A 21653-nucleotide genomic window follows, 5' to 3' on the forward strand; every position below is an offset into this window, starting at 1 on the left:
TCATAAATTATCAGATGAAGTAGATGGAGGAGATTAATAATGTAAATCATATTATTTGTTTTATTTATTTATTTATTTATTTATTTATTAAATCATAAATAATACTCCAGTACAATTATTCTCTTTTATTGGCAGTAGTTGATGTGTGATGATTCTCAATATCTCTAGTGAAAATGCTATCTAGCTAATTTAACTGCAAAAATTATTTTTTTACAAGTGCAATTATTATTTATGTATTTAAACGACTAAATAAATTTTTTTTATTGTATAATAAATTCCTTTAGAGGTTAATCAACATCTTGATACCGCCGTCTCTACGGAAAAGCCTTTCTTGAGTTGGCAGTTCTCCAATAAGATAATTATTCAAGATCTCAAATGCCATTCTTGAGTGTCCAGTTCCGATGAAAGCTATTGTTGCATCTCGACCTGCATACTCGCCTATGATATCCACTCCACCAGGATGACTCTTGATAAATTCCGTACAGTCATAAACGTAATCATTAATTGCAATCCAACAGTCGGTAATACTATCATGCAGTGCTAATTCTCCTAATGAAATGATTGATAATATCTTTCTCTTATCAGTGTTATTAATACTGTCATTGTTATCAATTTTTTTTCTGTTATTATCACTGTTATTGTTCCAGTTGTCACCCAGTTTTTCATTTTTTGAGATTCTTCTTTTTGATGTTGATACCAAATTTGCGTCACTCACTTTTAAATCTTGCAACTCAAGCGCCAAGAATCCTAGGTTCAAGAGGTCCATTTTTTCTTCTTGAACTGCTAATTTTGATGCTTTTCTGGAAAATAAAATATTTGATTATTATTTCTAAATCTACTTTGCTTCTTTACTCGATAATCCAAGACTTCCAATGATAATTTTCGATAAAAACAATTTTTTCTGATGCTAATATTGTTTTCAAATCACTTAGAGCACTTTTAGCTTTGATTCGAAGCTTCAACAGCTAAAAATTAAAGCTTTTCTAACTCTTAAGATACATGCTATTGATAAATAAAATAAAAATATACTCGAAAGTCCGAATTTCTCTGGGTATTCTTTCCAAAGACATTGCAGAGCTTCACCACACGTGAAAACTTATGGGTAACTAATTCCCATTGAGTCAAGAGACTCGTTCTGGACGTTGCAACTGTGATGACTTTAATTTCATTACCGCATGAAATTCAAAACCTTCGGTTTTTTAATACCATTGGAGATTATTACAACTTACCTGTCTGTTTATTCTAGCTGAAACTTTCAAGTTGATTTAATAAATATCTCTTTATCCTCTGATTGATTTATTCGAAAAAAAATCTTTTCCTCTTCTATTTCCTGTTCCGATGTTTATTTATTTATTTACGAAAAAAATATATCACAAAAATGTAATATAAATGAAGCAATTAATTAATTGATTCAAAACTTCCTCAATTATATAATTTACGAGCTGGATCTTCGAATAAGTAAAATGTTAAATCGTCTATGGCTATCGACAGACTACTCAGGGTCTTGACCTTAACTTGTGCTTTTATATGAAGAAAAACGACATCTTGTACATTATATGACTTATTTCATCATTAATCTGTTGATTGAAATTCCCTGCTGCAATGAGTATCGTCAATTACGTTATCGTTAATTTACGTCTTTTGGTCACGAAAAAATGATGAAAATATTTTTGTTATTATCCAATCATTGTAAGAAAAAAAAACTATCACAATATTTTCGTTGATTCTTTTGTTGATTTCTAAATTTATTGCTCCGAAACTTCAGACGATATTTTTCTTTTGTAGGAGCAAATGGGATCGCTTAAGGTTTATCTTTCAGATGGGATCACTTTTGTTTCTGATGAAAAAGCTTATTTTATCTTTTTCTTTGTGTTATGTTTAATACTGTTCATTTTTTTTAACATTTTATAAAATATTTGATCTCTTGGGGTAAAGATGGAGGTGAAGGATTGTCATCAAACAATATCGCTCGCCGTTAAAAAATTCTGTCTAATGATTAGTTAACCAACTACAATCCTTCAATGCCAGTTAAGTAATTTATGCTTTATCATCGCTAGTATGTTAATAACAACTGGTCGAAAGAAGGTTTACAGCGAGCGTTTGAGATCGACAAAAATGCGATCCCCAACATTGTTATGAACAAGAAGCCTGGAAAAGAATCACTCACTTATTTTTTATTCGAATAAAAACAAAACAAATAAAAGTAACCCTTCGAAAAACTCACCCCTCAATCCATATCGATTTTTCCCTATGGAGACTGATCTCTATGAAAATATAAACATCATCATAAACAAGATCGTTCTTTAGGCGACTCCAAAAATTGGAATTAACCCTCTTTAGTTTAATTCTTTCTTCGAGAAACAATCATTGAAACTCGTGCAGGAGCATGTTGATTAGCAGACGACCTTAGTGAATAAATTTCTAAAAAAAAATATTCTGCTCTAGAAAGATTAGAGATAGAAATTTATTGATTGTATCGAATAAATAGAAATGTTGATATGATGATGCAAGCAACTGGTAGCAATAAATCCAAGAGCGCATGTGTTGTAGGCGGAAAGGGAACTAGAGTGCAATGGCGGCGCCACTGAAAGCTGCGCCGGCGAGTAACAATCAGTAGTCGCAATCATGCCACCACCTTGACAATTGGGTACTCTTTCTTCGGGTCCGACCTCATCCGAGTACCTATTTAAATAACCAACAAATAACACATACTCGATCATTGAATATATACCAAAACTAACCACTAACTTCTGCCACACTAAGCTACGAATAAAAAAACGATATTCAATTACTGAATTAATCAACGATTCTATTACCATTTATTTATTTATTGCCACAGTGAATTTATTACCGTAATTTATTATTTCATTAAATAACGTTAAGTTTTACAAGTTGACAACGACTCTTAAGAAGCTGCCAATGTACCATCCAATGGATTTTTCTACAACCAAATAACGACGGTATTGAATATTTAAGACAAAACATTCTTTTTTTTTTATTGGAAGTATTTTTGTTGTTGTTGTTTTTTTTGTTTCTTATTTTGGATTTTTCACCAAAGTGTTTTCTCCCTGTTTTAGCTCTCTTGTGTTCTCTCTTTCTCTCCTAATGTTGTGACGTATTAAAATATCTGGTTGCTCGCGACGTGGAATTTTGTCGTGACCGAATTTCCGTCGTTGCCTCTTTAACACACGCCTGTGAATGTGGATCAACGTCGTCCGGTGTGTGTTTTCTTAAGAAACAAAATTTTTCCCTGTCAAAAATAACTATAGTTTGTTGATTGACTTGATGAGAATTACTTTTTCGTAAGACACTTTTTTTTTATTCCATGACAGCTCTTGAAACTTTTATTACTCTGCAACTAAAAGTCCTGGAACCTTTTGTAATGTAACTATTACAAGTGCAAGACTCAAGCTATTGTTTATCTAGCAGAAAAAATTTTATTGTTCTAAAAATGAGAAAGGTATCTGAATGAAAGCTTTCCATAAAACATCTACAAAGTCGTTAAAAAAATTTTGTTCAAAGGAGTAAATATTTTTTTAGCAAGTTATCATGAATCCTATACCAAAGTTGACACCTTAAGCTTTAATTTGACAGATAATAAATTTATTAACGACGTTTCTAACCCGAAGCTACAGCTCGCCAAAGTAGAACTGAAGTGTTCACTATTAAAACCTTAATATTTTAGCAAGTTTTCACAGAAAATTTTGTCAGAACCAGTGTTTGGAATCTTTCAGAGTATGTTCTTGCAAGTCCATCAATCATACCACCACCAGCAGACTACCTTCATCATGAAAAATGGCTTTAAAAATTCACCAGCTACCTCTGATGACTCTGAATATTTTCAAATTGCCAAGGATTGGATCCAATTCCAGGGTTAATGATAACTGGATTTAAAAAAATGACAATCACATATGATAGTAATCCTTGATAATATTCCCATCATCTTTTTCTATTTATAAATGGGTTCAAACCCGGTCCACATTGACGAATGTGTGGTTTCGTAGCTCATCGTAATTTCTCGTCATCTTCCTACCTCTCAGCCACTCTTTCTCTCTCTCTTTTTCTCTTTTAGACTCTTTTACTAGTTTTCTCATTAGTCGCGTGGAACAATTCGCTACCCCATGATAAAAATAGAAGCCCTAGCCGAGCTAAACTCACTTGACTGACTAGAGATGCTTCAAGTGATCTGAAGTGATGGCGGAATCCCTTTTTTAATAACTCACATTCCCATCTAACATAAAAATAACCATTTTACCTCAATACTGCCTTTTTAATAGCACTTTGACAACAATTAATAGCACGGTGATAGTTGATTAAAGCTAGACAAAGTGGTGGTATAATTATCTATTTATTTCATTATTTATTTATTTATTTATTTTTTAATATTTTTTTTGATGCAGAGAAAGAGTCGATCGTGGGGGGCACATTCCGAGCAGATCACGGATGCTTATAGAAGCCGTTGCGTAACGTTAGACGGTGGTGAAGTAGTATCGCAGCCCCAGGGCAACAGTAACGTTAACGGTCGTGCACGCGCACGCGTTCTCTTAACCTCACATGCCGCTTTAAGATCATATAAACAATCCACAACGACTGTCTCTTATGATAAAACTGTGCTATATTGCAGTCTGTGAAACATAGATTACCAAAAACAAGTGTTTTATTCATGAAAAATAAAAAAATAACAGTGATAAATGAGATAATTAAATTTTAGAAATTTAAGTTTCCCGCCAATGACACGATTGGCTGATTTGAATAATTATAACGTGAGCTGCTGATTGGTGCAAGTAATTAAGTGAAATAAAAAATGTAGAAGTTGGGAAAAAATTTATTATTATTGTTAAGATAATGAATTATAATAATATGATGATAAATAATTAGTGTAAATAAGTGAAATAATAATAAATAATTGTGACTAAATTTTTTGTGGATTAAAACATGTAAGATTAACTCTCTGCTAGTTGCTCTCGACGGTATGTCTATTTTTAAAAGACGTTCGAAAGTAGATCGTCGGAGTTTGTGTGCGCGAAATAACGATTATCAATTGCAAATTACAAAAAAAAGCCTGAAAAATGTTGAAATAAATTTGGATTTAAATAATTGGATAAATAAAATAAAGTTAGTCCTATAAGTGTTTGAGGATAGGGAAGAGAGAATCATTGGGATCGCCCGCAGTTGTATGTTACGAAAAAAGTTTTCTAGTGTCTTAAGAGGGCGAAGGCCGGTTATTTCCGAACGTCGAAAGCTCAAGGGAGCAAAAGAGAGAAGAGAAAAAGAGTGAGAGAGAGCGAGAGAAGAGCTTGTGGCCGATTTATACAAGCCACGTCGTCAGATAGGAATGGAGGTTGTCAAGAAATTGCCAAACATATTGATAAATTATTAATGCATTCAAATTGCCAGGCAATAAGCTTTGAAAGCTTGGAAAATAAAAAAAAAAGCTTCCATAGAACCTGATTTTAACCTACATTTAGTTTATTTTTTAGTCTTTTAACTATCTGTTAGCTTTAGTTGTTGAGTATTCGAGTATGTAAGTGGCCAAAAATAAGTAAACTGTGTGTCAGGAAGCTCGTGAAAGCGTCATAATCATCAGCAAGAAAAAGAGACAACGATGATGGAACGACGTAAGACAGGAGTGAGTCAGCCAACAGCTTGGTGACAAATGAACACAATGCAACAACAAACCCAATCAGGTCCTAGCCAACCAAACGGTGTAGCAGGTGGGGTTCAAATGCCACCAAGTGGACCCCAAGTAAGTCCAGCTTCCGGTACTGCTGCCGGTGCCAATCGAGCGCAGGTCAATGGCGGAAGGTTTGATTTTGATGACGGTGGGACTTATTGTGGAGGTTGGGAGGATGGCAAAGCTCATGGTCATGGCGTCTGCACTGGACCCAAAGGTCAAGGGGCCTACTCTGGCAGTTGGCATTATGGTTTTGAAGTCTCCGGTGTCTACACTTGGCCCAGGTGAGTTTTATCATTTTTATTTCACCAATTTTTGTTATCAGAATATTTTTCTTTTCTCCATTTTTTTTTAGAATTCATCATGAGTGAATTACATTTTTATTCAATTAAACTAACCCAATGCGCTTCCTGGAAGAGGATAAAGCTCTGAGGAAATAGATTGTACACGAGAATCAGGTCGAGGGTTCAAGAACAGTGAGTCTAGGTCATCCTGACCTCGACCTGAAAGCTCATTCCATCGTTAAGCTATCCCGTTCCATGCTTAATATAATTTATTAGAATAATAAAAAAATTCAAATACTTGAAAAATAAAATTAACGATTTATAGGCAAATAAACATGAATTATAGGAGTGATGTTTTAGGTAAATAAAATCAATTTATGGTTTCAGTTATTATTTGGAATTATTAATCAACTGATTGGGGTTTATTTTCATGGAGAATTGATGATGAGAGATTGAAATGAAGGAGAAATAATAAATTTGAGAGAACTGAATAAATAAAAGGATATAAAATGGGCAAAAGGATGAACATGTCAGAAAATTGGGTAATCACTGACATCTCTATCGACGACCGTGGCATGAATAGATGGGTTTTCAACAGAATTTCAATTCCTGACCTTCAAAAACTCAGAATTATTTCGTATCAAATAGGCCAAGGTCTTTTCTTTGTATCTTCTCTTCCTCTGTATCTACATCATTTTGCTAGTGTTTTATGGGTTCTTTGATATTCTGTTATAAATGTTCTCGAATTATCCAGAGAAATAGAAATATTGGACAAAAAGCTCTTTCATTTGTTGAAAAAATGGCTTCACTCCAAATATCGATATTAGATTATTTTTTATCTAAACTTTTTATATTCATATCTCAGTAGGAAATCATTTTATGGGAGAAGTTAGAGAAATCTTTTATATTGAGAAAATAATGCTAGGAAGCTTTTATCAACTTTGGCAGTGTCTCAAGTTGATTTGAAAAAAGCTGGGAAATTTTTTTTCTTTTATAGAAGTCATAGAGTAACAATAAAGACTTTCATGACTGATATCTCAGCAACTAATCGAGTTACGATAAAAGTTGAAGACTTATTTCATAGAAAATTCAATTCTCTACTATAAAGGTTCAATAATTTTTTATCATACTTTTAACAGTTTCCAGATATTTTAAAAAAAGAACATCCATTCTGCATTTTTTTTTTGTTGTTCATCAATATCAATGTTTTGTTAATTTATTTTTTCAAGTATAGAACTTTTTTTTATACCTTTGAAAGGCTTTGTAATATTTTAATAAAGGTAAAGAAAATCATAAAGAATAATTTTTTCCAGTGGATCAGCTTACGAAGGCCAGTGGCAGAATGGAAAACGCCATGGGTTGGGTATGGAAACTCGAGGACGTTGGATTTATCGTGGGGAATGGACTCAGGGATTCAAAGGGCGTTATGGTGTACGACAATCAACGACATCGACAGCGAGATACGAGGGAACATGGGCTAGTGGTTTACAAGATGGATATGGTTCAGAAACCTATGCTGACAGTGGTAAGAAATCAATAAATAAATAAACACCAAGTCTACAATCTACACCATTAACATTCTTCCTTTTATTTTAATTATTTACAGCTTTGGAATTAATTATTTCGAATCAATAACATAACAAAGACTTCCCCCCTACGAATTAACAAACAAAAAAAAGTGGAATAAAATACGAGAGAATGTACTTGGAGATAGAGTTAGTCATGAGCTATGAAAAGTAATTCATCAGGGTTAATTTTAGAAACTTGAACGAAAATGTACAATTATTTTTAACAAGTGCACTTGTATTGTTCACGATGCCAATCTTTATTTTTACAAACAAATATTTTATTAGTCTATAAAAATTATATCGGTCGAGTTGGGGAATTACTAAAAGCACTTTAAACAGTAGCTTCAATGTAGCAGATAAGTTTTATTGCATTTCATTCTGCTCCATTGCTGCTCAGAAGCTTTATTTAGATACGTACAAGTCTCGAAGTGCCTTTTTTCAATGTTACTAACAACCAGAATCTACTTGATCGACATTTTAGATCACATTCCAATTATTGGACTGCTAATTAAAATGCTTTGAAGTCCCCATGGAAAGATTAAACAGGAATTCATCAATAAAGAAGTCCATTCCTTCTTTCAATTTTATTTAAACTCTTAACAGTACTGGCTTTGATTGATAGCTGAATTTGTTGCTGAAAGATATAAAAACTTAAATGTGAAAAGAGTTGACCTTGACCTCGGTCCTAAGGGGAAAGTCGAGAGATTGAATCAATGAGACGGATAAGAAGGTAGACGCGTCCATGAAAGGGATGATAGGTAGTAAAAATTAGACTTAACCGTCAAATTGGTGTCAATGATGGACTTTTAGATGAGAATTGATGAGTTTCATTTAATTAATTAACCTATGTCCTTATAAGCTAGTAAATAAACTGAGTCATTTAGCATAAAATTTATTGGAAAATGATAAGATTTCCCGGGCGATAGCCTCGTGGCTCTTGGAAGCTGTTACCGAAATACACTAGTACCACTAATTTACGCCAACACTTATTCACTAAACGCCAGTACAGTTAACCATCAGGCAATACGTAGATTGCTATTTCAGGCGGTCGAGCCGCCTTGCCACGTAGAGAACACCAGTATTGTAACAATAACTACGATCATCCCTTGCTTCTTATCATGTTCATTAATTAAATTATAGGCTGAAGATGCATTAATCACAAAGGAAGCTAGGTATAGAGTGCTTCTGGGATGCTAAAAAAAAATATAAAAAGCTTTTTTCAAACATTTGATGGAAAATAAATAAATAAAAGACCATTAATGTTTTGAAAATTATTTTAAAAATTGGAATATTGTCAATATTTATTGCTCAGAATACTTGGAAAGAGTTCATGAATGTTCAAGTATTTGAAAAAAAGCTTCTTTGATTTGCTAACATTGATATAAATTTTTTTTTTTCAACTTAATAAATTTAATTAAAATGAATTATTGAAGAAATTGTATCATTGACCGTTGAACTTTCAATGTTTTATTATAATTGATGACGAAGACTTCGCGTAAAATTACGAAAATTCATGTTTGACTTTGCCAAAAGTATGTTGATGCCAACTGTAAGACACATCCATCAAACACACCTGTAGAATTAGAGCTTTTTTAATTTAAAAAGTAGAAAAGAAAACAACCAAAAAGACTGCTTTTTTCTTAAAGAAAATAAAAAAAAAAAAAATTCTTGCAGGAACTTATCAAGGCCAGTGGGTGAGAGGTATGAGACATGGATATGGTGTGAGAACAAGTGCACCATTTGGGCTTGCAAGTCACTATAAACCATCAAAACAAATCCGAGCTTCCTTAACTTCACTTCGAAGTACTGACGGTGCCCCAACAGCACCAACACCAGAACCAACTGATCGAAGAGATCGACGAGTGGATGATAGTCGAGGAGGGTTTGTGCTAAAGGCTCGGAGTGATGATCCACCAGCGAGAAGAAAAAGTCTGACAGAGAAGTCATTGAAGAAGGGAATTTTATCGGTAAAACGTCAATAGTTCATCATAATTAAAGCTTCGTATTTAAAAAAAAAAATAATAAACTATTTATTAATTAATTTTTTTTATAGGGACTAAAAATTAGAAAGCAAAGAAGTACTGGTGATTTAGAAAAAAGAGGTACAGTTGGTAGTATTAGAAGTAATGCAAGTTCAGCATCATGGATGTCAACAGAAAGCTCTCAGAGTCAAGCATCAGCATCTGTTCATACTGACAGCAACGCATCATTTGTAATTGAGGTAAGTCCAACTTCTACTTAAACTTTCTGAAATATTTAGTTCACACTAACTGAGATGTTTCATTTGATTCAGGATGAGCAAATGGACGCATCTGTGACGGAAACGTATCTAGGGGAATGGAAGAACGATAAGAGAACTGGTTTTGGAGTGTCTGAAAGGAGTGATGGATTAAAATACGAAGGAGAATGGTTCAATAATCGCAAGTATGGCTATGGAGTAACGACATTTCGAGATGGCACAAAAGAGGAAGGAAAATATAAAAATAACGTTTTAATAACAAGCCAGAAAAAAAAGCATTTGTTTTTAATTCGTTCCGCAAAATTCCGAGAAAGGATAGAAGCTGCAGTGAGTGCAGCACAACGATCGAGTAAAATGGCACTGCAAAAGTTGGACATTGCTATTTCACGAACAGCAACAGCTCGAGGGAAAGCAGAACTAGCGGACATAGCAGCAGAGCATGCAAGACAAGATTCAGAATTGGCTCAACAAACTGCTAAACAATTTGCCCCGGATTTCCGGCAACCTGGTCTTGAGAGGCTCCGAAATCGAGAGATTCCCAGATACGTTCCACCACCTCAGGATACGCCACCAGTCAAAAGTATTCTTCAAAAGACTCATAATCCACCAAACGCTGAGCCTCCAGCACCAGCTGTGTCTATAGACTCATCTCCAACAATCACGACGGCTGGAATGTCTCCTCAATCGATAAGTCAGTCAGTAAATCAATCGATACGAAGAGCAAGCATGAAAGCGATGAATCAAGTGCCAGTTAATGCTAATCAAGTGACTAATCCTATGGGAATGATGAATAATCCAATTCCTAATCAAAATCTGGTTCAAAACATCGTTCCCAATAATATTCAGGGTCCATATAGTGGTGGTGGTGGTGGCTATGGTGTCAGTGGTGGTGTTGCTGGTGGTATTATTAGCGGAGGTGGTATTGCTGGTGGTGTTGGTGTTGGTGGTAGTGATAATGTTGGTGTTGGTGGACAATATTTAACTGGTTCCAGTAGTAATCCATACAGTCAAGGCCAATTTGGACAGTACCAAGGACAAATGGGTAATCAAAACCAAGGAAACATGGAGATGATCCAATCTGGATATAGTCCAAATCATCCTGGATACCATCAGTATCAACAGTTTCCACAATCTTCTAGTCAACAGGTTAAGATCTATTGGCTTGTTGGATTATCACGTTTTGCTTAACTTCAATCTCTTTCTTTCTCTCCATCACGCGGCCCTGCTCAGGATAGCCATCTTCTTTTCTTTATTTCTAGATTATGTATCAACACCCGGGTATGCTCGACCCAATGAGTACAGCCCCTATCAATCAATTCCCGCCGCAAGCTTATGGTGTAAGCAATCCGATTCTCCGGATGGTTTGCATTTGTTTGGAAAAATGATTATTAAACTCACCCCTTTTAATTCTCAATTTTTTTTGCATGAAACACCTTTGATTATTAAGGTAGTCCTTTTATAAAACATAATTTTAATATTCCTTAAATCATATCTAGACATTTTTAACTCGTTCATGATCGTTAAGAAATGACCCTCTTCTTCGTTGCATCCAAGGACTACCTTAATTTCTGTCTTGTGTTGATGTTAATAAGAGTTTTTGTTTGAACTGCACAGGCAATGCCTATGTACAATCCTCCCGGAGTATATAATCAACCTCCACAACAGTCTATGGCTGCTCAATCGCAGCAGCAACAAATGCAACAACAACAGCAATCAAATCAACAATACCAGGAGTTAAATGACGCACGACGACAATCGATGAGTAATTTAAGAAGAAATAGTCGAGTTTTGAGTCCACAGGACCGACCTGGTGCATCTGTGATTGGCCAAACATTGAATGACAGGTAATTTCATGCTACTATTGGATTTATCTCACGTTCCTCTGTTGATTTTATCAATGAATATTTTTTTTTTGTAGATTGGACCATTATAAAAGGCCACCGAGCCGGGACAGTTCTGTGGACCGATATAGACCAAATAGGCTAATTGGATCAAGGCAACCATCAGTGGACAAGAGTATTACATCACAAGATGGAGACAAGTTAGTTTTTTTTTATTTCAATTGAAACCTTTCTTTTTCCAATTTTCGTTATCAGCATAGAATTATCAAAGTACCTCGAAACATTTTCATACTCAATCTTCCTTTCGTTCTACTCTAGAACCGGAAGAAGTGGAAGCTTGATACGATCAGGAACTCCACTAAATGGATCAGCGATAGGAAGTGGTACAGCCACACCGACGTACAACACTCCACAATCTTCGAATCAATTCGAAGGTACATTTAGAAGTCGTGGATTGAGTCAAGAGGTGATACCTAGCGCTGTTCAACCAAAAAGAACCGAAAGTTTGTATGTAACACCTGGAAGAAGTTCAATGGTGTCTGGTGCTGGTGGTGGTGGTGGTGGCGCTGGAACAAAAGTGAGTATTTTTATTCAAATTTTATTCTTTTAATTAAAACCTTTTTCCACTTGGTGGTATTTTTTTTGTTGTGTGTTTTGTGCATGCAAATCCAGGACACAAGATGGACGGTCCCCGCCTTCATCGCAACACCTAAGGCCCCCTCTACCTTATGAGTATTTTATTTTAATTTATGTAAACGTCATGAGGGCTTTTTACTAGATTGCGTCGAAGACATTTGACACTTATATTATCAATTATATGAAAGATTATTTTATCTAACGAAAAACAATTTTGCATTTTGTTTATCAATAAGATATGGACGAATTATAAGTAATTTAACCACAAACTAATGTTCGATTTACGTAAACTTAAGCTGATAATTGTAACTATATGAAGATGAAAAACTAATTTATTATGCATTTATTGTAAAAAATGATTAATTGATGGATAAACTATTTTTTAAATTTATATTCAACGATGATAAATCGGTTTGGAACCAAATGAAAGCACAAATATTACTTTTGTTTTATAAATGCTATCTCAATTATTTAATTTTTTGACTAATTATCTTAATTACAAATTCTAAGAGTGAATAATGCTCGAACGAAAACAATGAAAATCCGTCTAAAGAAAATGATAAGAAGAGATGATAACTGGATGCCCTCCATTTTTTCTTAACATGAAAAATAACAAACTAAAGCCTAAATATTTAATGTTAATAATAAAATATGAATATATATTTATGATAGCAATTGTTACACAAACTACTTAACTTTATCTTTATGAAGAAAATTTATTGGAAGTAAAAATAAATTGTTGCTTGATTTTTAAAAATAAAAAAGTGCAGTGTTGAATGAAGTGGAAAAAATATTGTGGAGGCGGGGACCGTTTTTTTTTCTCTCTTTTTATTTTCAATTTCTTTTTTGTTTTAAAGTTGATTATTATTTTTTAACATATTGATATTTTTTAATTAACATCAAACAACCTTTTTTTTTTATCAACCTACTTAATATATATTTTTGTTTAAATAAATCTAAAGGTCATTTTGTTTGGTATAAAAAAAAATCGGTTCTCACTTCTCTACAATTTCTTTCCATTATAAAAATATTATTTTTCTAATGCATGCTCTTAAATAAAAATTGTCACATATAAATGAATATATATTCTCTTAATAACACAAAGAAAGGAAATAAAAAATTAATGTCTGTATATAAAATAATTTTGTGCGTACTGATTGGTAAAAATATTGAAGATTAAAATTCGAACATTAGACAAATTAAATACTTTAAGTAAAAAGAATAAATATATTTTACAAAACTCACCGGAACTGATGCACACATCTAAAGCAAAAAAATAGTAATAATGACCCAAGTTAACATCCTCAGTACCTGTGATAAAATTGTAATTATAAATTAACTGTGTGTGGAAAATTACAACTAATTCATTAATTTCTTTACTGTCTCAGTAACTAAAAGAATGGCTTAACTCGCACTGTAATTATTTTCAAGCGTTGATAAACTGTTGATGATTTTAAATAAACATTAGATATAATAAATTTAGCAGTGCGATTGGGGCAGTTTTGTTTTAAATAACAAATAGATGTATATTTATTGCTTGAAATATTGATGTAAATTAATGTAAAGGTAAATTTTAATTATTATTTTTGTTAATTTAGTATTTCATCATTTTGAAAACACAGATCTACTAAATGAATGTTTACAAAAAAATTGTTTGTTTATAAAACAACTTTGTTTTCATGTTTTTATTATTGATGAAATTAATTTAAGTCTTTTAAGTTTAAGAAAATCACTAGATGCATTTATTTATTTATTTTCAATGCTGTCAATTATTTTATAATTACTTCAACAATGAAACTATCTGATAAAAATGATGACATTTTTATAATTTATGTGATTCCAAGCCTTGATAAATTATTTGCAAGGATTCTAGTCATTTGTAGACCTGTGTAATAATTAATTATTGACACTAAATATTTTTTTTAATAAAAAGAAACATTGTTTTCCATAAATTTGCCTTGAGGAAGGAATGCAAGTACCAAAAGAGTGCCAAAAAGTATAATAAAGTGATGAAAATAATGTAAATGAGAATAATATTTTTGAAAATCTTTTGTTCTTGCACAAATTTATTTTTCGCGAAATAAAATGGAAAATAAAATTTTTAGCAGATTAAAAAAATGTATTTCTATATATGTTTATTATGACTACTACTTCAATAGATATGTATATATTTAACTATCGAATGAATAATTTAACCGAACGTTTGGGTTAGCTATTTCGATGTGGACAAATATTTTAAGTGGGGAGCATCGTCTTTAAAGGTTGTCCTCAGAATTGAGCGCTATTTTTGACCTACGAGGCAAAACTGTTCAGTCTGTGATCTCTCGCTTCATCATTAACAGTGGTTTTATCTTAACTTTAACAAATTTACGTAATTTTATTTAAAACAAACATTTTTTTTACTACTTTTCAAAAATCAACCAAACTTTAAGCATTTTTAATAGAAAAAAAATTATTATCACTTTTTTAATTTAATATATAATTATTGTTTAATTAAATGGCAAATTTTTAGCAAGTGAAAATAAACAATAGCTTAAAAAAATATATATATATATAATTAAACTAAGATAAATAATTCATCAAATTAAAAAAAAAATGTTAAATAATTTTTTTTCAGTTTTATTTCACTGCTCGACTTTTTGCATTAAATTAATTTTATCTAGTATTTTATTATGTTAATAAAGCTTCTTAAAAATAAACAATAAATTTATTAGCTGAATTAATCAATGATGATCACGAGTTTAATTAATAAATAATAGCGGGATAAAGAAGCAAAAATGTTGTGAGCATTTCGAAAATAAAACAAATTAGAAAATTAACAAAAGAATTTACCGGTGCATCAGAGTATTCATTTCAAGGCCACGAGAAACTAGAGCAAGGTTAAAAATGTTCTGGTCAGAGCCAGATGAAGAAGAAGAAGCACTTCTATGCAGTCCAGCTCTGATGGCTAGAAGAGCATCAGAGTCATGGATTGTAGCACCTCCTGTTGAGGTATTCAATTAACAAATTTATTAATCAATCATCGATAATGACTATTCATTACATTGATCAACCATTTATGATATTACTCCAACAATGCTGATGATGCTGACCAGGAAACTTTCCACCATTCAAACCCCAAAAAAAATATCCTAAAATGGTGGGAAGTTTGATAATAATAAAAGCTTCAACATCATCTAGGAAATGGCAATTTTTGAAAAGGTTCCATGACTATCTTATCTCGCACCATTCAGTATAAATGATCACACACCATCCTTAACCATCAATGATTAAAAAGAGTCATACTAATATTTCAGAGAATTAAATTACTAATGAATGAATAAAAGTTGAATGTCTCTAGGTAATGATCCTCACATTGCTTCTAATTTGGCTGAAACCATTTGTAGATGATTAATCTCACAGTCATTATGATTGTTGATGTGCTTTAAGGCAATCCCAGTACCACTGATGCCGTTGCAAAGAAAGAAATCACTGCCGGACGTTGCCCAGCCCATCCAACTGACGGCGACGATGCCGTTGTCGAGGGAGGAGGTCAGCGTGCTAAGCAGTATGAGGAGAGAGGAGATACGAAGACAGATTGATGAAAGTGAAAGACTCAGGGCCAATCCCCTTCTATATCTAGTCAGTCCCCAGGTCAAAGTGAGTCTTGCTTTCAATTATTATTTTTTTTTTCATTTTATTTTTTAATGTTACCATCCATTTCCTAGTTTAGTAGACACTAGTCGCTCATTTATTCAATAACTATGCGAGATACGATTAAAAGTCATTGAACTTTTTTTGTAGAGCTTTTTATTTCCTACAAAAAAGGTCCTGGTGATAGTCTTTGAATTTTGAGCCCTTTCAAAGATATCGACTATTGTTAGATAAAAAAAGGGAAAATTTTCTATCAAAAAATGATTTTTTTCCTTTCTCTAGTCTTCAAGGCTTACAACAATTAATTTAAAAAATTCATAATAGATGGGAGTACACTTTAAAGGTTCCATTCTAATTAACTGATATTGAGTAAAATATTATTATCGATTTATACCATAAATAAATGCTATTTTGTTGCAGGACTGGTTCGCACGACAGCAGCTAGTGATTTTAGTGCTTTTTATCAACATATCCTTGGCCCTGATGTTTATAAAATTGTTAACGTAGCAGCCGGTTAATTGTTGGATGCTATTTGCAATTAGCGAATTGTTGCGCTTGTAAATTATTTATATTTTTGTTGTAAAGAAGAGAAGTGAAAGAATAAAAAAGTAAAATGATAAGACAAAGAGAGTAAAATTTTTAAACAATAAATAATACAAAAAATCATTTTTAATAAATTACCATAAATATAAATGATTGTGAATCAAAACTCTTCTATTGATGAATCGATTTAATCGATTGAAAATTGTCTATTGACTTGTTTATTGACCTTGTAATAATATATTCAATTTTACATGTAAATAATGTCATCTAAATCTTCTATGAAGTATCGTGTGCCTTCTATGCCTTCCAAGCCTATACGTATTATACCTTTTCCGCATTATTATTATAATTATTATTATCATCATTACTATTATAGGTAATGTAAGATTTAAGCCAATAAAAAAATTGTATTTGTTGTAAACAAATTGTATTCACATTTGGATACTGATGGAGATTTACAATTTGGTAAAATTTTCTATGTGACTTTGAAGACTTGTAACTTGAGAAATTCTTGATGTAATTAGGTTGAAAACCAGTATTTGAAATCACCAATAGTATAATTTATTTGATAATAAAAATTGTTGAGTACAAAAAAATTTATTTCGTACAGAAAAGATTGATTGAAGAAATTTATGATGATTGAGTTTAGAGGGAGATGATGTTGTTGGTGATTTCAAGCACTTTTTCAAAGGTATCTCTAATAATTGTTGAGTTATGAGGGTGAAAAGGAGTTAAATAAATAAAGAAATGGAAGGAAGATTTTAAGAAACGAAGACTCTCGAGTAGATAGAAATAAATAATGAATAAAAAAAAAAATACAAAATGTATAAAATATTGATAATCATATAAATGAATCAATGAATAATAATAAAATTGTAGAGAAGAAAATTTTTTATTATAATTTTGTAAATTTGGTAATTGTAATTGACTATTACTAGAAATTCATAGAAAATACTGACATAATTATTTTTATGTCATTAATACTATTATTAAATTTTCTATTGATAGAACAATCAATAGCACAAACTATTTGTAATAATAATTATCATAATTATTATTAAAAAAAAAGGTAACAATAATAATTAATCAATTTCAAATCATCATTTTTTCATATCAACAACTGTTTAATTTTTATATCCAATTGCTAGTAAACTTTGACAAGAATTATTTTATTTAATTTTAAAATTAATTCCTTAAATACTTTTTTCTAACTCATCATCATTGTTATTGTTATTAAGATAATAATTATAATTATTATTTTGTGATGATCACATCGAAGTGATCACAGCAAAGGAAACTCTGTTAATTATGATAACAAACGATGAATAAAAAGATCGTGTAAAAAAATAAAGAATAAATAAATCGATGAAATAAAGTGTTTATCATCAGTGATAAATAAATAAACAGATCTTTGTTAAAAAATCCTGATAACTGGATTTAAATCACGAATAGAAAATAATTGAAAGGTGGATTCCAATGATCCAATGATTTTTTGTTTATAAAATGGAAAAATTAAAAAAATATCTAGTTAATAAATAAAGAAAAAAACTTATCTGAAATTGAGAAAGAAAATAGTTAATCATTGAAACAATGATAAAACTTTAATTTTATATTAACAATCATAATCATGATCAAATAAATTTTATGACTGTAATAATTGATCGAATGATTATTTTTTAATAAATCTGAATTAATTATTACCTGTTGTTAATTTTGAACAAAACTACGATATTGTTAATATTAATATGTAAACATCTTGAAAAATAATAATATAAAATACTGTTACTACTCTTATAATTATATTGTTAATTTATGCAGAACATACAAAAAAATTTCTATTATATTAAATTATTCCGTTAGCTATTGCAAAATGTTTTATTGTTATTCATTAGTTCCCGAATATAATATTTATAATAAAACGATAAAAACAGCTGAAAAGTACTTTCTATTACTGTTAATAATTATTATAAGCATTCAAGTGCTCCCAATTATTTATTTTTATTGTTTCAATACAACTGTGAGTTCAGGAGAATAAAAAAAAAGAATTATTAATATTAATCAATTATCAAAGAGAAAACAATCAATAAAAGACATTATTTTTCTCTAATAAAATATTACACTTTTTTTAACAAATTGTCATCGTTGTAGACAACAAATCCTAGTGTTATTCTTGATGATATTCATTCAATCACTTGCGGTATTTATAAATGATCGATAATTGTTGGAAATTTACCATCACGAACCCTAACATGTTCGATATCATTCAACATTTTATCAAAAGTGTATAATAACTTCACATTGACTTCAATAATTCATGAATATTTTTAAATATAGTATATTTAGTAATAAATAAACAATTGATAATTTTTTTTCTATCAATGAAGTATCAAATGAAGTAATTGTCTCAACATAAAGCTCAGGAATAATTTCTAAAATAAAACGCTTACATCAGTGACTAAATGGCAACTGCAGTTTCTTGATGATTAGCATATTAATAACAGAAAGCAAAGAAAACAAAGTCAATAATAATAGCACAATCCTGTTGATGAAGATAATCAATATACGTGGGAAGTAACTAATTAGCTCGAAATAATCTGCTCCGTTCATTCTCGCAATTTTCCATTGTCTATATACATATTCTTGTCCACATATTCACACATGTATCTATTTATTATACACACTTTTATTTATATTCCCAACATTTAAATACTCTACATTATCTTCTATACCTTTTTTATCGACAGTTGCACATGCACGTGCGTGTGGTGACCTCGTATTGTCCATGCAATTCCCTCGTGTTTCATTTCATACCACTTATAGGACACATATCAACATCACCAACACACACACACACACATGCTTACATATTATTGCTAATGCGTATGTATGCATTGATGGATAATAGGGAATGCATTTTATATTGACGCTCACAATACTACTAGTAACTTTCTCGTCTTGAGGACATTAGAATTTTGAGTTTAAATAATTAGAAAAATGATGTAATTGTTTATTTAAAACGCACTTTTTTTCGAGTTACGTAAAAATATTAGCACGACCTTTTAACAAATAATTGTTTTTTTTTTTTAACTCCATAATTGTGGAGGAGTTTTCAATATAAAATTATTTATAAAATTCTAATGATAAAAGTTGATTTAATTTGTTGTTTGAAAAATTGGTGTTAAAAATTGAATTAATTGTGTGACAAATGGAGCCACTCCAATTCAAATGTTAATGAATTATTTTTCTAACTAACTTTGGAACTACAATTAATGTTTTCAATGTTATTCTTTTAATCTATATCACAAAATCTTCCAAGATGACTCATACACAATAAAAAACTTTTTTTTATAAATAATAACATCAATGAGCTAACTATAAGGCTTATATATTAAGTAATATTTTTTCTTTCTTCCACATAATGAATACTGTAACTTATTTTTCTTCTAGAAGTTTATTGTCCTCGAAAAAAGTCCCATGAATTTCATCATCATCTCAAAGTTTATTAAAAATCGAAGAAAATAAATCTCATATATTCATAGAGACTGTGAAAAAAATACTGAGTAACTTTTAACAAAGAACAAAACATCCATTCCTACTCTCATATGAAATTGATTATTGGTAAACGCATTAAATTGAATAAAGAAACGTGTTTGAAACGTGCTACAACACGAACATATGCTTAAGTCATGACTTAGAAAGAGAAGGAACGAAATTAGTATGAGTTTTTAACCTATCTCTATGTGTATACCACAACATTTCATCAATGTATTTATCGTTTTCTACTATACAGTAAAATCAAGCCCACTAATCTGTACGACGTAGTATATTAAATGGATGTATGTAGTAGTGGTATCCCTACACAGTAGCTACGAGACCTTCATCTTACCTCCTTTTTCTCTGGCAAGAGCTATCAAGAATAGAAAAAGAACAAGTTCAAACGTGTAAAACTACTCATCTATTTCTACGTTTTTCATTTTTTGTATCATGACGTAGATTTTTGTCACTTATAATACATTTAGGACCTTGAAAATATCTTTCGAATGCTTCTCAAAGCCCTTTTACGAAATTTTTTCATTTCTTGCGTGAGAAATGACCATTCTTATTTAATTATGCTCTTATATGCTTAATGTGAATCAATATTTTTATTAACATTAATTATTCCATTAATTGAAATTAATTTTCCAGTCATCAAAAGTCGAAAATAAACATCTCCTGTGGGTTAAAAAAATAAAAATTAATTAATTGTCAATAAAAGAAAGAAAAATGGTTAATAATTTTTGTCAACAAATTAAATAGAGTACTTGTTTATGACTTCTGTCTATTGATCAATAACGGATGATTTTTCGTATACACAAATTTGTTTACAAAGAAAATATTGTTTCATAATTCGATGAAATAGATCTATTGTTCTAAAAAAAATATAAAATAGCCATTTTTCGTTTATAAATTAAATAATACGCAGATGATTAATTTGCGTTCCTCCACGTGCAGAAAATCAAGGTCAAATGTTGGTTAAATTTGATGTAATTTTATCGAGCGATTAAAGCTCGGAATAATTTTTCACGTTTTTATTATTTTAAATTGAAAGAAAAGTTAATAAGCTAGTGGCATGGATAATCATCCTTCATTTGTATACTATTCATTAAATCAATTCTAAAAATGGATTAATTCATAATTACCATTATGTGAATAGTATTTTTTATTCACTCATTTCTCCAATTTATTTTGAGAAGTTTTCCGCGTAAATATATCTCAAATTTTCTGATGTAATCTTCTGATTTTTGTACATAATAATAATAATAGATAGACACAGTAGTATGAAGAAGAGAGGTTCATATGTATATGTATGTGTACACATAAAACAACAAACCATTAGATTTTAGCCATAAAATATATATCCCTTTCAGAAGATTCGAAATGTAACAATAAATAAAACTGTATACATATAAATACCTCTGTTAATCAATCCCTCACATCAATCAACAACAAAAAAAATGGGAAAGCGTCATTTGGGATTTCATTTTGTCACGAAAATCGAATTTGTTTTCCGAGATATTCCACACGGAAGACTTAGAGTGGTAGGCAATGAGCCAAGAGTTTAGTGTTCTCACCACTTCAAAATAATGGCAGCACTTATATTACGCTTCAACTTGCAATTTTGAAGTAATTACATTTTCATGAGTAATTAAAAAATGGCCCAACGTCGAGCTCTTTTACGAAATTGCAGTTATAGAC

General features: G+C 31.0%; 2 protein-coding genes and 1 long non-coding RNA gene across 12 annotated transcripts; 1 reads left to right on the forward strand and 2 right to left on the reverse strand.

Moving 5' to 3' along the window:
- Positions 1–54: 54 nt before the first annotated feature.
- LOC118075152 (cytochrome B5-like protein) lies at positions 55–2627 on the reverse strand. Of its 2 annotated transcripts, XM_035096849.1 has the most exons (3): positions 2225–2627; positions 1230–2148; positions 55–800 (listed from the first exon to the last, which is right to left on the reverse strand). In XM_035096849.1, the coding sequence occupies exon 3, from the start codon at positions 764–766 to the stop codon at positions 281–283; it is 486 nt and encodes a 161-aa protein (XP_034952740.1). In that variant the 5' UTR covers positions 767–800; positions 1230–2148; positions 2225–2627; the 3' UTR covers positions 55–280. The 2 variants fall into 2 exon arrangements, with proteins under 2 accessions (XP_034952740.1, XP_034952737.1); XM_035096846.1 differs by lacking the exons at positions 1230–2148; positions 2225–2627 and adding an exon at positions 1030–1096.
- On the forward strand, positions 2601–16501 carry jp (junctophilin). Of its 9 annotated transcripts, XM_035096839.1 has the most exons (13): positions 2601–2960; positions 4401–5341; positions 5559–5958; positions 7272–7483; positions 9201–9493; positions 9580–9747; positions 9820–10911; positions 11025–11102; positions 11380–11609; positions 11684–11806; positions 11925–12183; positions 15672–15881; positions 16296–16501. In XM_035096839.1, exons 3-13 carry the CDS (start codon positions 5657–5659, stop codon positions 16380–16382), a joined length of 3054 nt encoding a protein of 1017 aa, XP_034952730.1. In that variant the 5' UTR covers positions 2601–2960; positions 4401–5341; positions 5559–5656; the 3' UTR covers positions 16383–16501. The 9 variants fall into 9 exon arrangements, with proteins under 9 accessions (XP_034952730.1, XP_034952728.1, XP_034952729.1 ...); XM_035096837.1 differs by having other exon boundaries at positions 4401–5958; XM_035096838.1 differs by lacking the exon at positions 4401–5341.
- Positions 16502–19645: 3144 nt separating this feature from the next.
- Positions 19646–21439, reverse strand: LOC118075153 (uncharacterized). The gene is made up of 3 exons (XR_004691277.1): positions 21372–21439; positions 21098–21192; positions 19646–20630 (listed from the first exon to the last, which is right to left on the reverse strand). It is a non-coding gene; the product is annotated as an uncharacterized lncRNA (long non-coding RNA).
- Positions 21440–21653: the final 214 nt, after the last annotated feature.

This window comes from Chelonus insularis, unplaced genomic scaffold (assembly GCF_013357705.1).
Source record: "Chelonus insularis isolate UGA/USDA-ARS -01 unplaced genomic scaffold, ASM1335770v1 contig_146_pilon, whole genome shotgun sequence".
Classification (NCBI taxonomy): domain Eukaryota; kingdom Metazoa; phylum Arthropoda; class Insecta; order Hymenoptera; family Braconidae; genus Chelonus; species Chelonus insularis.